Source organism: Salmo trutta, chromosome 4, assembly GCF_901001165.1.
Source record: "Salmo trutta chromosome 4, fSalTru1.1, whole genome shotgun sequence".
Classification (NCBI taxonomy): Eukaryota; Metazoa; Chordata; class Actinopteri; order Salmoniformes; family Salmonidae; genus Salmo; species Salmo trutta.
The window spans coordinates 19,910,942-19,927,777 of record NC_042960.1 but is presented as its reverse complement, the minus strand read 5'-3'; the positions used below and the strand labels follow the sequence as shown (position 1 = coordinate 19,927,777).

At 42.3% G+C, this 16,836-nt stretch overlaps 1 protein-coding gene across 1 annotated transcript in view; it reads right to left on the bottom strand.

The window, feature by feature from the left end:
* The window catches only part of LOC115192023 (catenin alpha-2), a 661,748-nt gene that overhangs the window by 498,083 nt on the left and 146,829 nt on the right, over positions 1-16,836 (bottom strand). The window contains exon 3 of the mRNA XM_029750111.1: positions 12,264-12,459. Coding sequence (XP_029605971.1) covers positions 12,264-12,459 — 196 coding nt within the window. The remainder of the gene's footprint in view (positions 1-12,263; positions 12,460-16,836) is intronic.

The window sequence follows — 16,836 nt, the reverse complement described above, 5'->3', positions numbered from 1 at the left end:
TGATAAAAACATCCTAAAGATTGATTCTATACATCGTTTGACATGTTTCTACAAACTGTAGTATAACTTTTTGGACTTTTCGTCTGAACTTAGAAAGCGAGCGCCTTACATTTGGAATAGTGAACCTAACGCGCGAACAAAATGGAGGTATTTGGACATAAAGATGAACTTAATCGAACAAAACGAACATTTACTGTGGAACTGGGATTCCTGGGAGTGCATTCTGATGAAGATCATCAAAGGTAAGTGTATATTTATAACGCTATTTCTGACTTCTGTTGTCTACACAATATGGTGGGTATCTGTATAGCTTCTTTTGGTTTCTGAGCGCTGTACTCAGATTATTGCAAACTTTGCTTTCGCCGTGAAGCTTTTTTGAAATCTGACAAAGCAGTTGCATTAAGGAGAAGTGTATCTTTAATTCTGTGCATAACACTTGTATATTTTGTCAAAGTTTATGATAAGTATTTCTGTAAATTGATGTGGCTCTCTGCAAAGTCACCGAAGGTTTTGGAGGAAAAACATTACTGAACATTACACGCCAATGTAAACTGAGATTTTTGGATACAAATATGAACTTTATCGAACAAAACATACATGTATTGTGTAACATGAAGTCCTATGAGTGCCATCTGATGAAGATCATCAAAGGTTAGTGATTCATTTTAGCTGTATTTCTGGTTTTTGTGATGCCTCTCCTTGCTTGGAAAATGGCTGTGTGGTTTTTCTTGTCTATGTGCTGTCCTAACATAATCTAATGCTATGCTTTCGCCGTAAAGCTTTTTTGAAATCGGACACTGTGGTTGGATTAATGAGAATCTTATCTTTAAAATGGTGTAAAATACTTGTATGTTTGAGGAATTTGAATTATGAGACTTTTTCTGTTTTGAATTTGGCGCCCTGCACTTTCACTGGCTGTTGTCAAATCGATCCCGCTAAAGAGATTTGATCCATAAGAAGTTAACCAGTGAGGATATGTTCCTAAACTCATCCGTGAAGTTTCTTTCTGTTTTAACAACCTTAATCCTTATCTACATTCACTTCCCATAGGGTTTAACATGGTTTTTGAATGACTTCCTCATCTCTGTATATATAATTATCTGTAAGGTCCCTCAGTTGAGCAGTGAATTTCAAACACAGATTCAACCACAAACACCAGGGAGGTTTCCAATGTCTCGCAAAGAAGGGAACAGCCTATTGGTAGCAGGCATTGAATATCCATTTGAGCATGGTGAAGCTATTAATTACACTTTGTCACTACAAAGAGTCACTACAAAGATACAGGTATCCTTCCTAACTAAGTTACCATTGAGGAAGGAAGCTGCTCAGGGATTTCACCATGAGGTGAATGGTGACTTTGCAACAGTTACAGAGTTTAATGCCTGTGACAGGAAAACATTGAGGATGGATCAACAACATTGTAGTTACCCCACAATACTAACCTAATTGACAGAGTGAAAAGAAGGAAGCATGCACAGAATACAAATATTCCAAAACATGCAACCTGTTTGCAACAAGGCATTAAGGTAAAACTGCAAAAAATGTGGCAAAGAAAATAGCTTTATGTCCTGAATACAAAGCATTATGTTTGGAGCAAATCCAACACAACACATCACTGAGTACCACTCTTCATATTTTCAAGCATGGTGGTGGCTGCATCATGTTATGGGTATGCTTGTCACCGGCAAGGTCTAGGGAGTTTTGTAGGATAAAAAGACATGGAATAGAGCTAAGTACATGCTCTCCCAGTTACTGGTGTAAAGCAGACTGAAGCAAAATCTGCTTCAGTCTTCTTTACACAAGAGTCTGGGAGAGGAATTCACCTTTCAGCAGCACAATAACCTCTAACTCAAGGCCAAATCTACGCTGGAGTTGCTTACCAAGAAGACAGTGAATCTTCCTGAGTGACCAAAATACAGTTTTGACTTACATCTTCTTGAAAATCTATGGCAAGACTTAAACATTTCTGCCTAGCTATGATCCCCAACATCTTGACAGAGCTTGAATCATTTTGTAAATAATAAGGGGCAAATATTTCACAATCCAGGTGTGCAAATCTCTTATAGACTTACCCAAGAAGACTCAGATGTAATCGATGCCAAAGGTGTCTCTAACATGTATTGACTAAGGAAGCTGAATACTTATGCGACGACTATATTTTAGTTGTAAAATGTTTGTTAAACTTAAAAAAATGTTTTTATAAAATATTCCAAATTGACATTAGAGTTTTTTGTGTAGATTGTTGACATAAAATTACAATTAAATCCATTTTGATAACATTTTGTAACAATAAAATGTGAAGAAATCCAAGGTGCCTGAATACTTTTGCAATACACTGTATGTGTGCGTGTGTCCCTTGCATATTTATGTGTGTTCACGCTTGACCTTTCACTGTTAATGGGAAAGCTCTCTCCTCATGAGGAAACAAATCAATCAGGCTGAATCCCTGGCTGCCAATGGGACCAGGAAGAACTAGCTAGCTGACCTTGAGCCACAGGACAGGACAGCAGACCCAATCACACCCCATTGGGGGGAACAGAAATGTCCACAATCCACATCCCGTTAAGTCCCATTATAAAGGCGAAGCCTACAGAAGGTTGTATCCATCCCAAATGTGCCCTAGTCAAACGTAGTGCACTATAAAGGGAATAGAGTGCCATTTTGGATGCAGATAATGAGAGAGGGGATTGTTGACACCGACAGGGCACTATTCTAGAAGATTGAAGTTGTAAATGGTGTCTGATTCTCTATTCGATGACTAATCCATGACAGTAACAGTCCTTTATTGAAGGATCAACCACTACTTTGAATGTACATTTGTTTGTGTCTTTTTAAGTGATATAGTCATGAGGAACTGTGTCAAGAACTACCATACATGGAGCTTTTCAACTGAAAGCCCACATCCAGTTCACCCACTTTGGGTTCACACCGCCTGAAGTTCATACTGACATTTTATTTGTTTTGCGTCTGGAGAAAAAATCTAAACAGAGTTTAACGTTCTCACTCTGTATTTATGGACAATTCAGACAGGCAAATGGAACAGGAGCTAGCAGGAGTACTGTGTGGAAAGAGAGGTCCTTGCCAATAAACCCTTGAAGCTGAAGGTTATTTGAACAGTGTGCAGCCCAAGCCACCATCAAACCTATAATCTTGTCTATAACCCTCTGAGTCCTATCGTCCAATCGTCTCCTCCTGATTAAATTATGGATGCTGATTTCAGACTGCGGCGATTCACTAAGCCCACCAAACTGTCACTGTCACGCATGCACACACTCTCACACACACACTGCCTGCCTCGTCACCGGCCTGGAAGGATGAGTTATGATGGCTCACTTACAAATCTGTGTGTGTGTGTGTGTGTGTGTGTGTGTGTGTGTGTGTGTGTGTGTGTGTGTGTGTGTGTGTGCGTGCGTGCGTGCGTGCGCGCTTGCTTCTCTGTGCATGATCTACGGACGTATCTGTACTTTTCATCAGGTGACATAAGCCATTGATGCCCCCCTAGGGCGTTAAGGGGAGACAGTCAGTGTAATCAGTCTGTGGTTTTATGAATGAGAAGGCCTCAGACAGAGAGCGCATTCCCTAGTGAGACTAAAGCTCTGCTCTGTCTGAGGTTAGCCTGTTCCCTTAACTGTGCCCATATCTGACAATTAGAGTTGGCAATACAGCACAAACAGATCTGGGATCAGGCTAGTCTGAGGTGACTCCTAACTACCTCTCTAGATCCAACGACTGGGGTTTACACGGGAGCCACTGTAAGATGTACCACTAGTGCCAGCTGAAATAACTGCACTCTGTCTAGGACTATACTATGGCTTCCCCTTACATGAACCGAGCTGGATTGCATTTGAACCGTCATACAGCATACTTGTTCTCCAAGGCAGACATATACGATGTACAGATAAAGTGTGATAAAGGGAACACACAAACACAACTCCTCTCTGTTCTGTCTATGAATTCCACACGGTTCCCTGGGTTACGACATTACCACCGCCGGCCTCCTGTGTTTGTGTGGTTGCGTGGGCCACGCAGGAGGAGGCTGCCGCTATGCAACCACCACCACAGGGCTCAAACTAAGGGAGCATTTCAGTCTCACTACCGCCACTTAGGAAGAAACAAAATGGTTCCCTGGTTTCCTACCACTGGTTAAGGTAAGGGTAAAGGTTTGGAATAAGGTTAAAACAACACCTACTAGATGGTAATACATGCTCACGTTTCCCCTAGTGGACTCTATGGAAGGCTTCTCCCGATGTCTTGGGGACCTGGACAAACGTCGAATACTGAAGTCTATCTGGTGTGATTTCACTGCTGACCCACCTCCAACCTCAGCCACATCTCTCTCTATCTCTTTGTCAGTGATGTGTTGTGTTAACTTGACAATGCTTAAAGAGAAATCCAATGCCTGATTTGTTATTGTTATTGTTACCAATCTACCAATCACTGCCCTTCTTTATGAGGATTTCGAAAATCTCCCTGGTCTTTGTAATTGACAACCTTCCACTTTGACATTACGGAGTATTTCGTGTAGATTGTTGACTAAAAAATGACAATGAAATCCATTTGAATCCCACTTCGTAACACAATAAAATGGGAAGAACTCCAAGGGGTCTGAAAACTTTGTGAGACACACACATAAGACACACACAGCCCGCACTCTCTGGCTCGTCTGTCCTCTCCCTCTTTCCCTGTTCCTCCATGTCAGTGTTCCTTCAATTCCATTTCTCCATGATCCCTTCTTCCACTCTCATCCTCATTCTCTCGTTCACACTCTTTCTCCCTCACCCATGGCTTAACTAGGGCAGAAGTGGAAACTCTGATCAAAGCTCAGTGAGGGATTGCACGGCCCTGTGTGCCCCTGATCCATTTCATGGATCTGGAATGGTGTCAAGTCTGTCTGCAGTGCACACTATGAAATGTGAGGAAACTGTAGATGTTGAGAGCCGGATGGATGATGAATATGTGTACAACAGCTGCCGCTGGTAAGCCCCCACTTCTCTTTCTGCTGATCTGAGTATTGAACATACAGTACAATCCAATTCCAATCGGAGGAAAACATCAGCTTCGAGCCAGGGCTCATTGAACTCCATTCAGCCGTTGAAGGGGACTTAACTTACAGGCAGGAAAACAACTGTAAGTGACTTTATAGACGACATTGTCCACCCTGAAAAGAAACCTTCCCAAGACGATAACAGAGCACTATTTGATGAGGCGTAGTGTTACACATTGGAGATCGGTGAGGGTTTTCGGCGTGACCTGTTTATAAATGGCTGAATCACGGCCCTTCAACAGGCATCTATAGCCTATACGGTGTTCCGACACTGCGGAGGCGGCGGTGCTACCAACCACGGACAATCAAAGCATTAACGTTGCGTGACTGTGGAGTAAACATCTCGGGATCGTTACATTCTCCAAAGCCAGGGCCAGGGCCCGAGCTTAATGGGTATCAATCAGAGGAACGTATCACACTTTCCCTCTCTTACACACACACACACACACACACACACACACACACACACACACACACACACACACACACACCCCGTCTCCTTCTGCTTCTAATCCATCAAGAGAGAGGGAACGTTTGATCGCCCCATTACTCTGACCCGCCGAACGCTTAACCATTGGGAAATGAGATTTTGGATTTTGGGATTCGGAAAAGCAAACGACAGTCCACGCTCGGTAAAACTTTCCCCTAAACTTTTAGCGTGGTTTAGAGGGTTTGTGTCTGCATATGACGAGTCATCGTATTTCAATTCCAAAAACTAGAAAATAAATCAAACACCAAAACAAAGCTATACACTATTCCCTGGGATAGAAAAGTTAGCAGTCATGCGAGGCCTAGGAAGTTTGTAACGGGGCCAGGGATGTGTGTGTGAAATGGATGGTCGGCTGTAGAGGCGAGGCTACAACTAGGGTAGTGCATTTCCTTTGAATGTCCTGCTTATTCCCTCCTGATTTCGGAAATCTTTCAACAGGGATTTCTGGAAAGCCTGGGAATTTTGGGAAAGTTACAGGAATTTTGCAACCAACGGTCATGTTTAGAATCAGATTCGCATAGAACGGAGAGGGTTAAGACTGGCGTGAGCAAATCCAGCACCAGAGGGTGCAAGAGAAAATGACAAGATTTATTGTTTTCAACTCTGGGCTTCAAACCCACTTTCAAATAACTCACTTTGACTCTTTGCTGTTTACTGTCTTTTGAAGGGCAGACGAGGAAAATACCACTTTGTTTCAAGGGCACCCGACCCATCCTCAACCATTGATTAGTGAACATTTTGGATTGGATGTTATTGGGCCTGGCCAGGGCCACAAGTATTGAGCCAATTAAACCAATTAGGATCTTTCCCAAATGGCATCCTATTCCCTATATAGTGCACTACGTTCAACCAGGGACTGAACTGGGTGCCATTTAGGAAGCATCCTCTACCTTCTTGAAGGTCAAATTACACAGCAGTTTGGTGTATTTTTATGTAGGGACTGAGGTGGCACATGTTTCAGCTGAGAGGGCCAAGCCCCCTTTCGCCTCCTCGTTTAACCGGGCCTGCAAGCAGAGCTGTTTTATCAAGACACAAGTATCCTGTGCTTTTTCTTTTGGTGAATAGGCACATACAGACGCAGCTTGGCTACACTGTAACTGCGAAGCGGCCACGGTGCGCTCGCATATGCGGCTCAGCCAGGACTGTTGCTTTTCTAACTGAATGAAAACATTTTAACAATGTGATTTAACTGATTGAAGATGGGAAAATATATATTTGCAGAATAGTGTTAACTGCCTGGGGAGGGGGTTTATTTCATAGATTTAATTAATGTAATATTAGGCCTACTGATTATTTCTCACTATCTACTTGCAAGCTATTCATTTACAGCCAGCATGCTACCAGAGTCTGCACTACAGCGAAGGCTAAGCCGACATGCCCGCTAATCAGACATGCCCGTGTTCATCATCGTTCTTACAGGCAAAGTGAAATGATACAATACATTTTCTCGTGATGCATGCAGCTCAAATTATATATACAGTGCCTTCAGAAAGTATTCACACCACTTTACTTTTTCCACATTTGGTTGAGTTACAGCCTGAATTAAAATGTATTTAAATATATATTTTTGTCACTGGCCTACCATAATGTTAAAGTGAAATTATGTTTTAAAAAATGTTTACAAATTAATAAAAAATTCTAATCTGAAATGTCTTGAGTTAATAAGTATTTAACCCCTTTGTTATGGGAAGCCTAAATAAGTTCAGGAGTAAACATTTGATTAATAAGTTTCATGTACTCACTTTCTGTGCAATAATAGTGTTAACATGATTTTTGAAAGACTTCCTCATCTCTGTACCCCACACATATAATTATCTGTAAGGTCCCTCAATCAAGCAGTACATTTCAAACACAGGTTCAACCACAAAGACCAGGGAGGTTTTCCAATGCCTCGCAAAGAGGGGCACCTATTGGTACATGGGTAAAAAAGAAATCTGACATTGAATAACCCTTTAAGCATAGTGAAGTTATTAATTACACTTTGGATGGTGTATCAATAAAGTCACTACAAAGATACAGGCGTTCTTCCCAACTCAGTTGCCGGAGAAGAAGGAAACCACTCAGGGATTACAACATGAGGCCAAATGGTGACTTTAAAACAGTTACAGATTATAATGGCTGTGACTACAACATTGTAGTTACTCTACAACACTAACCTAATTGAAGGAGTGAAAAGAAGGAAGCCTGTACAGAATAAAAATATTCCCAAACATGCATCCTGTTTGCAACAAGGCACTCAAGAAATACTGCAAATAATGTGGCAAAGCAATTCACTTTTTCCTGAATACTAATAGTTATGTTGGGGCAAATCTAATACAACACATTACGGAGTACAACTCTCTATATTTTCCAAGCATAGCGGTGGCTGCATCCTGTTATGGGTATGCTTGTAACCATTAAGGACTGGGGAGTTTTTCAGAATAAAAATAAACGGAATGGAGATATAGTAAAACAAAAATTAGAGAGTATGCCAATAGTAAAAAGCCTACATGGGGAATGTTCACGTTTTAATATTATACTGGACAAAGATGGGAAGTGGACAAAGATGCAGGCTACTGTGCAACTCACTTTTCAGCTAGGATGCACTTTTTAAACTTAATACATTGTTTTGGTATTCATAATAATTTGTTTGATCATTGTTATAGTCGCTCTGGATAAGAGCATCTGCTAAATGACTAAAATGTAAAAAAAAAATGTTTTATGTTATCACAGTATACCATTGTTATTATTGTAGGCATATTTGTTATTCTAAACCAGTTCTTTAAATATGCAAAACGTGTTTTGTTTTATTCTGTTGAGACATTTTCGTTGAGACATTTTCTCTCTTTTTAATTGTGTGCGCTGTATTTAGTTTAAGATAGGTAATTTATTTATTGTATTTCACCTTTATTTAACCAGGTAGGCAAGTTGGGAACAAGTTGTCATTTACAATTGCGACCTGGCCAAGATAAAGCAAGTGATAAATAAAGATATATAGATATATAAAGAAAGAAAGAAATATAGATAAAGTTATATAAGTAGGCCTGTTGTAAAATACATATAATTAGCCTATTGCTGTAGGCAATAGCCTTTCTTGTTAATTGCTGGACCTTTTGAGAAGGTTTAAACCAGTTTGCAAGTGTTATATTTCATTCTGAGCCATTTTCTTTGGCCAAAACAAGTTCCTACTGTAATGGGTTTGCCGCAATATATTATCCTGCTCGTAGTTTCCCTATAAAAATTGGCTTGATTTACTTTTTATAGTACCCTAATAAAGTTTAGAAACATTTGTGAAGGTTTGGTGTGGTGTGGTTATTAACCTATTATACTGCAGGCCTATGATATGAAGGCAGTACCCACCAGCACTCCAACTGACTCTGATAGTTGAACTTGAGGTGAGGAATAATGTTTTAGTCCTACCAAAGTTACTCCTATATTCTTATAATATAATGCTTATCTTTCTAACAAAAAATATTAGCGAAGTAGCCACCTTCTGTACACCTATATTTGTATAGCAGATGCAGTAGGCTAGCCTGTTTGGGATAGGGGGCAGTATTTTCACTGCCGGATAAAAAACGTACACGATTTAATCTGGTTACTACTCCTGCCCAGAAACTAGAATATGCATATAATTAGTAGATTTGGATAGAAAACACTCTAATGTTTCTAAAACTGTTTGAATGGTGTCTGTGAGTATAACAGAACTCATACGGCAGGCCAAAACCTGAGAAGATTCCATACAGGAAGTGCCCTGTCTGACAATTTGTTCTCCTTCTAGGGCATCTCTATCAAAAATGCAGCATCTCTGCTGTAACGTGACATTTTCGAAGGCTTCCATTGGCTCTCAGAAGGCGCCAGAAAGTGGAATGACTTCTCTGCAGTCTCTGGGCGAAAAACAGCAGGAGTTTTTGTGAGTGGTCAGGCAGGGAACAATGACACTGGAGTGCGCGTCCACGAGACGACTCCATGTTTATCTTTCAGTCTATGAATGAATATAACGTCACCCGGTTGGAATATTATCGCTATTTTATGAGAAAAATAGCATAAAAATTGATTTTAAACAGCATTTGACATGCTTCGAAGTACAGTAATGGAATATTTTGAATTTTTTTGTCACGAAATGCCCCCGCACGTCACCCTTCGGATAGTGACCTCAACGCACGAACAAAACGGAGCTATTTCAATATAACTATGGATTATTTCGAACCAAAACAACATTTGTTGTTGAAGTAGAAGGCCTGGGAGTGCATTCTGATGAAGAACAGGAAAGGTAATCCAATTTTCTTATAGTAATTCTGAGTTTAGTGAGCACCAAACTTGGTGGGTGTCAAATTAGCTAGCCTGTGATGGCCGAGCTATCTACTCAGAATATTGCAAAATGTGCTTTCGCAGAAAAGCTATTTTAAAATCTGACACCGCGATTGCATAAAAGACTTCTGTATCTATAATTCTTAAAATAATTGTTATGTTTTTTGTAAACGTTTATCGTGAGTAATTTAGTAAATTCACCGGAAGTTTGGGGTGGGTATGCTAGTTCTGAACATCACATGCTAATGTAAAAAGCTGTTTTTTGATATAAATATGAACTTGATTGAACAAAACATGCATGTATTGTATAACATAATGTCCTAGGAGTGTCATCTGATGAAGATCATCAAAGGTTAGTGCTGCATTTAGCTGTGGTTTTGGTTTTTGTGACATATATGCTTACTTTGAAAATGGCTGTGTGATTATTTTTGGCAGGGTACTCTCCTGACATAATCTAATGTTTTGCTTTCGCTGTAAAGCCTTTTTGAAATCGGACAATGTGGTTAGATTAACGAGAGTCTTGTCTTTAAAATGGTGTAAAATAGTCATATGTTTGAGAAATTGAAGTTATAGCATTTTTAAGGTATTTGTATTTTGCGCCACACTCTACCATTGGATATTGGTGAGGCGTTCCGCTAGCGGAACGTCTGTCTCTAACAGGCTAGCCTATGTGACAAGGATAATTACATGTCTGTGTCGTAGCATGCCGCCGGCATATGTCTCTTTCTCTGGGGCTAGGCCTCAGCTTCTCATGCTTTACATGTATTTGTTTTATATTCATATCATACAGTGGATGCCTAATCCTACAGGTCTATGCATGCAATGCTCTGATGCATTTAGTGCTCTGATGCATTTAGTGCTCAAATCTCTGACAGCTGAACCATGAGGTGGACAATTGTTGTTTGGGGAAAGTAAAAACTAATAAAACAATAGGCTATAACGTTTTGTAATTCTTCATATCAAAACACAAGGAATAGCATTAGGCTATAGGCTGATTTTAAGGACACATAAATGTGGCTCATTTGGCCAATTTCCCTCGTTTATTGATGGTGCTGGCTGCGTGGGTGGATGCCCTAATGGTTTACGCACCCAATTCATATGATTTAGGGCAGGGTACTGGGCAGAGGCCGGCTAGTGGGGACTATTTAACAGTCTCATGGCCTGCTCCAGTAGAAGATGAGGATAGTGCCAACTTCCTGAAGAAGGGCCTCCGTCAAATTTAATGACAGTAAATAAATGAGTTATGGAAAAACCTGACAGGCGTTAAAATGGAAAATGATATGTCTGCTTGTGTCCAGTGAGCCCTAAACGATGACATTAAAGAACGCAAATGGCCTGCTGTAAAATAGTCAAACACTTACGCTATTCTGTACTGACATTTTACTCAGCAAGGGAATCTAGCCTAATCAATTTCCATGTTAAAAACATAACACATGACTGATAAGCAGGGTCTGAGTTCAACACAACACTTTCTCCTCCACAGCTTGATAGCTACCACAGTAAATTTGCTACGATGAATGCACAAGAAAGCGAGATTGCTAAGTATCTGCTTGAAGAGTGATGCAGTTTAACTGAATCCAGACATTGTTTGTTGGGCAGGTGTTCTAGATTGAAGAGAGGAAGAGGAGGGGAATTTTCATGCAGAGAAAGAGTGAGGCAGAGAGAGAGAGAGAAAAAGGGAGATCACTGCCGATGCTGGTGTCTTTTCATTGAGGGCCCCTGCTGGGACCGACCTGGGCAATACACCAGAGCCAGACTAAGCTTTCAGTCTGGCAGACTCCATACAATGCTGAGGGTTTTAACATGGGCCTGGGGAGCTGTATGGTGTAAGTGGTTTGTGTGTGTGTGTGTGTGTGTGTGTGTGTGTGTGTGTGTGTGTGTGTGTGTACGTGTGTGTGCGCGCGCGTGTGCGAGAGCTTGTGTCTGAGAGAGTGTGTATGTGTCTGTGGGTATGCGAGCGTGTGTGTATACGAGACAGTCGGAGCATGATAAAGCAAGGTTTACAGACTGACAAGGTGACTTAAGGCTCAGAGCGAGAAAATGTAATTGAAAAGTAGGACTCTTTTTAAGTTTGAAGGAAATAAAAGTACATACATGGGGGAATATTCAAACTGGGATACTCCCTTTAAGTTCTCCAAGTTCTCCTTTCATGTGTTCTTCTGAAACATGCATGGGAAGCGCTCCAAAGGGGATGGAAGCATCCAGGCGCCGTTCAAGCTCCTAATACATAGTGTTACAGCAGTTCCGGATGGGAATCAGAATACACCCTGGGGTCTGGAGAGCTTGCTGTCACATTCCATGAACAGTATACACCAGAAAACTACAAGTATGGTATCCCCGTGAGTACATTGGACTCTCTTCACCTTACTGTCCCATTTAATGTATTCCTACATCTCTAAACACAAGAGTACTACATGGTATGGTGTCCCTGTGCGGACATACCTTGCTTGCGGACATCCTCCACGGCGAGGATGAGCTCCTCCTTGAGATCGTGGCTGTTCTTAGCGATCTGCTCGCCCTTCTCCAGGAAGTTCTGCGTGGCCTGCTCCACGGACAGGGCCAGCACGTGCGCCTTCTTGGAGCGCCCCTTCTTCTTACTGCTGGGCCCTTTGTTGCTGGTGTTCACCAGGGTGGTCACCTGACAGACGGAGAGGGAGAGGTTAGGACGGGAAGTGGTGCTGTTACGTAGGAAGAACGAGACTTGGTTCTTTGTAAACGGCTCGGGTTTCTCAGCTACAACTCGACCATCCTCACGTTCGCGATCTAGCAGAACAACAGCTGTTTAGCCCGGCACATCTACAGTAAGTCAAAAGGAACAAAATAGATCCAAGAGGCTACATAGAGAAAATAACAGACGCCAAAAGTGTTGTATTAATGTTACACATCAACTGCTAGTTCAATGACCTGTGGGATATGTTGCTGACTGATCCCCCCCATTGAAATGAAAGACAAGTCTTACAGTAATCTAAGCAGACCATAAAGGACGAGGACACTCCAATGGCTGATCTGGAGCATAAAACGTTGAAAGACATCTCGTATAGTTTGATTGCATTTCATCGCCTTTCATCCAGCCTATTCATCCAACTAAAACACGGCTTCATAAGCAGTTCAGGAGGCAAGCCATCATAAGTCATTGACAAAGCTAGAGTGTGCAGGAAATGCGACAAGCCTTCAAACGGGGACTCCTGTGTCTTTGAGCAGAATGTATGTAAGGAACAGGGGGACATTAAGGACGCGCACAAATAAGCCAGCGTGTTAGAAAGGTGGTAAAACAGCTGAATTGTGTGAGTGATAAAAAGTCATATTGCTAAGTATAGAAAGTTTACTTTGACGTAGAGTCCCAAATGTCACCCATAGTCCCTATATCTGGTGCTCTACTTTTGACCTGTTTGGAAAAACAGAAAACCTTATTGGGACAGATTCAGGAAGTACCTCTCTGTTCTTCAGAAACCGTGTACTCGATTAGAAACACCAGGCTTGGTTTTAATGGTTCCCCAACATCAGCGGATGTTGGTTCTCAAACTGCTACTCTACCAGTATAGCCTACTGTACATCTGTTTGGAGTGAGACACAGAGTCTTGAAGAGAAAAGGCATCCTGAAGCACTAAATGAAACACGCACCCAGCTAAAGCACTAGAGAGAGGGAGATCTCTGCCGATGCTGATGCCTTTTCATTGAGGGCCCCTGCTGGGACCGACCTGGGCAATACACCAGAGCCACACTAAGCTTTCAGCCTGGCAGACTCCATACCACGCTGAGGGTTTTAACATGGGCCTGGGGCACCGTGTGGTGTGCGCGGTGTATGTGTGTGTTTGTGCGTGAAAGAGCGTGTATGTGGGTATGCGAGCGTGTATGGATACGAGACAGTTGGAGCATGATAAAGCAAAGTTTACAGACTGGCAAGGTGACTTGAGAGAAAATATCATTGAAAAGTAGGACTCTTTTTAAGTTTGAAGGAAATAAAAGTACATACATGGGGGAATATTCAAACTGGGATACTCCCTTTAAGTTCTCCAAGTTCTCCTTTCATGTGTTCTTCTGAAACATGCATGGGAAGCGCTCCAAAGGGGATGGAAGCATCCAGGCGCCATTCAAGCTCCTAATACATAGTGTTACAGCAGTCAAAAAGTCATATTGCTAAGTACAGAAAATTAACTTTGAGGTAGAGTCCCAAATGTCACCCATAGTCCCTATCTCTAGCACTCTACTTTTGACCTAGTTTGGAAAAACAGAAAACCTTATCGGGACAGATTCAGGAAGTACCTCTCTGTTCTTCAGAAACCGCGTAGTCAATTAGAAACACCAGGCTTGGTTTTAATGGTCAGCGGATGTTGGTTCTCAAACTGCTACTCTACCAGTATAGCCTACTGTACATCTGTTTGGAGTGAGACACAGAGTATTGAAGAGAAAAGGCATCTTGAAGCACTAAATGAAACATGTGCCCAGCTAAAGCACTAGAGAGAATGTCCTTATAAATGTGCTGCCGTCTGGGGCCTGCTTTGCCAAAATCTGCTTGGGGTTGAAATCGAGGAAGAGGACTGCAAATCAAATTGGGCCCTCAAGTCTGGCTCCAGGCAAGCAGGAGGAGCGCCTACAAGTCAACGCTACCACAAGTCCACTGAGAAGGGTTGTGGGGGTGTTTCTAGCTTCGTAGCTTCCGGGTTCTGCTTTTTGGTTTCGGTAATGGCCCCACGTCGCACAATTACCATGCCGAAATGGAGGCGTAATGAGCCGAGCTTCCCACACAGGGGGAGAGACAAGCTAACAGCCATCCAAGCGAACAGCTGTTGGGTGTCCCTATGCGTCAGCTAGCTTCTCAGAAGCTCCGGGAGCGTAGTGGGGCTCGCTGTGGTTAAGCTGGGCCTGGCTTTGCCTCGGGACAACACTGCATACAATTCTCAGCTGCCAAATACTGAAACACACCATTTTTTGAGAGATGCCTCCAGGTTGGATTCATGCACCAAAAACAAATGAGGGAAACTAGGTCACGAAACAACCTACATTTCAGCAATGAACTGAAATGAAGCCGCTGCTTTTAGTCTGCCATTGAAATGCTGAAGGTAGAGGCCTACAGGCGAGTTTACATTTCACCAGTATGATGGGATGGAACTGGAGAAATGTATAGGTGTGGATGTGAGGACCGACCATCCACGAGATCAAAATTATCCCTTTTTCCCTTGAAGCTGGAGGCCAGTTCACTTTTTACCAGTTTGAAGACAACGTCTTGCAGACATAGTAACAACCAGGAATTATCAGCCTCTTCTTACTTCTAAAGTGAGAAGTTTACTGTAAGATACTTTTTTACTCTTAGAGTAATTTTACTCTAATAGTAACTTTTCTCTAAGTGTAAAATTACTCTAAATAGTAACTAAGACAGAAGCTACAGTATTTGACGAGCATGAGGCTTGTCACGAGCGTCTAGGACCAGTAGATATGTGAAATCAGGAGCAGGAGACAGAGGGCCGGAGCAACTGAGTTTTAATAAGAAATACCAGTCGTAATAGCCGTTGGGCACAGGGCGTGTAGCGAAGTCCGCCAGGAGAAAACACTTTTCTCAACAAAAAAAACAAAGAAGCGCACTGAAAAAACAAACAGCGCGCGGGGCGCAGCCCGGCAATATAATGACTTCTCAATCGGATACAATACAACTGTCCTTCGTGAACAAATGAACAATCCCGCACGAGAACCCCAACTGAAAATACACATTAAATAACCCCCCACTAATGACAAACACAAAACAGGTGCGGGATAGACAGACAAAACCAACAGACACAGAAACAATGATCGGTGGCAGCTAATAGGCCGGCGACGACGACCGGCGAGCGCCGCCCGACCGAGGAGGGGCGCCACCCTCGTTAGATACTGTGACAAGGCTACATTTAAATCACCCAGTGCGAAGCAGAGACAAGCCCACCCGAGCAAACCGGGACTCCGAATAGTGCCTCAGGCGAAATGACACATTATTGGTTCCTTGCTAATGATTCATTGAGCTCCATTAAATTAGTCTGGGTAATTCCATTGTCTGTTGATAAATGGAGTCAAAGCAGAACACAAATTACCCTTGTGGCGGCGTCCTCAGTCTCTCTCTGCCAGTGTTGTTGAGGCAGAGAGACGTATTCAGAGAGTTAGTTCATTATGTAGTAAGCAACCTAGTGAGCAACATATTTCTGTTTCAAGTCATGCTGATTACAATGTAATACTTTATTGTTACTTAAATGTATCGTGGAGCTCTGGAGCGATGTCTCAGATGACAGCAGGACACACACACAGACACACACACACACACACAGACACACACAGACACACACAGACACACAAACGACAGAATGATTCAGTGTGTGACTGCAGTAGTACCCTGCCATTGTCTCCGCTGTGGGTTACATGTTGCAGTGTAAATGATGAAAGGAACACGGTGAACTCTGGAGGGGGTACCGAACCAAAGAACCTAACATCAGTCATGCACACACACACACACACACACACACACACACACACACACACACACACACACGTATAACCCAGCCCCGGCTCACTTAGCAAGAGAATGACGAGCGTCAACTTGACAAATGCACAGTGAAGGTTTGTGAGGGAAGCTACAGTATGATAAGAGAGCTGCTAGCATCTTAATCTGAAACTACAGATGTAGGATCTTATTTTGACCTGTCTTGTCGCAGCAAAAATAATCCTGCAGCAACAGGATTTGACCGTTTAGTCTGTAAGGCTGCTTGATTGGTGGTTAGGTTATTAACTGGTCAAAATGAGACGACATGAAAAGTGCAATACTGTTAAAATATCCGTGTTTAAGTCTGGGTTTTTATTGACTCGCGAAGCTCATCTGCATTTCCTCTGGCGCAGAAAAATTCTCAGGAACAAACGAGTGATCAAATGAAGGTCCTACATCTGTATGTTCCATGCAATTGCAGGGTCAGTCAGTGATTACTTATCCACTCTATCAGGGGCCCCTCAAAGATAAGAAGAAGAGAGATAGTGATGAAGTAATGCCTCCGCCTGTCAC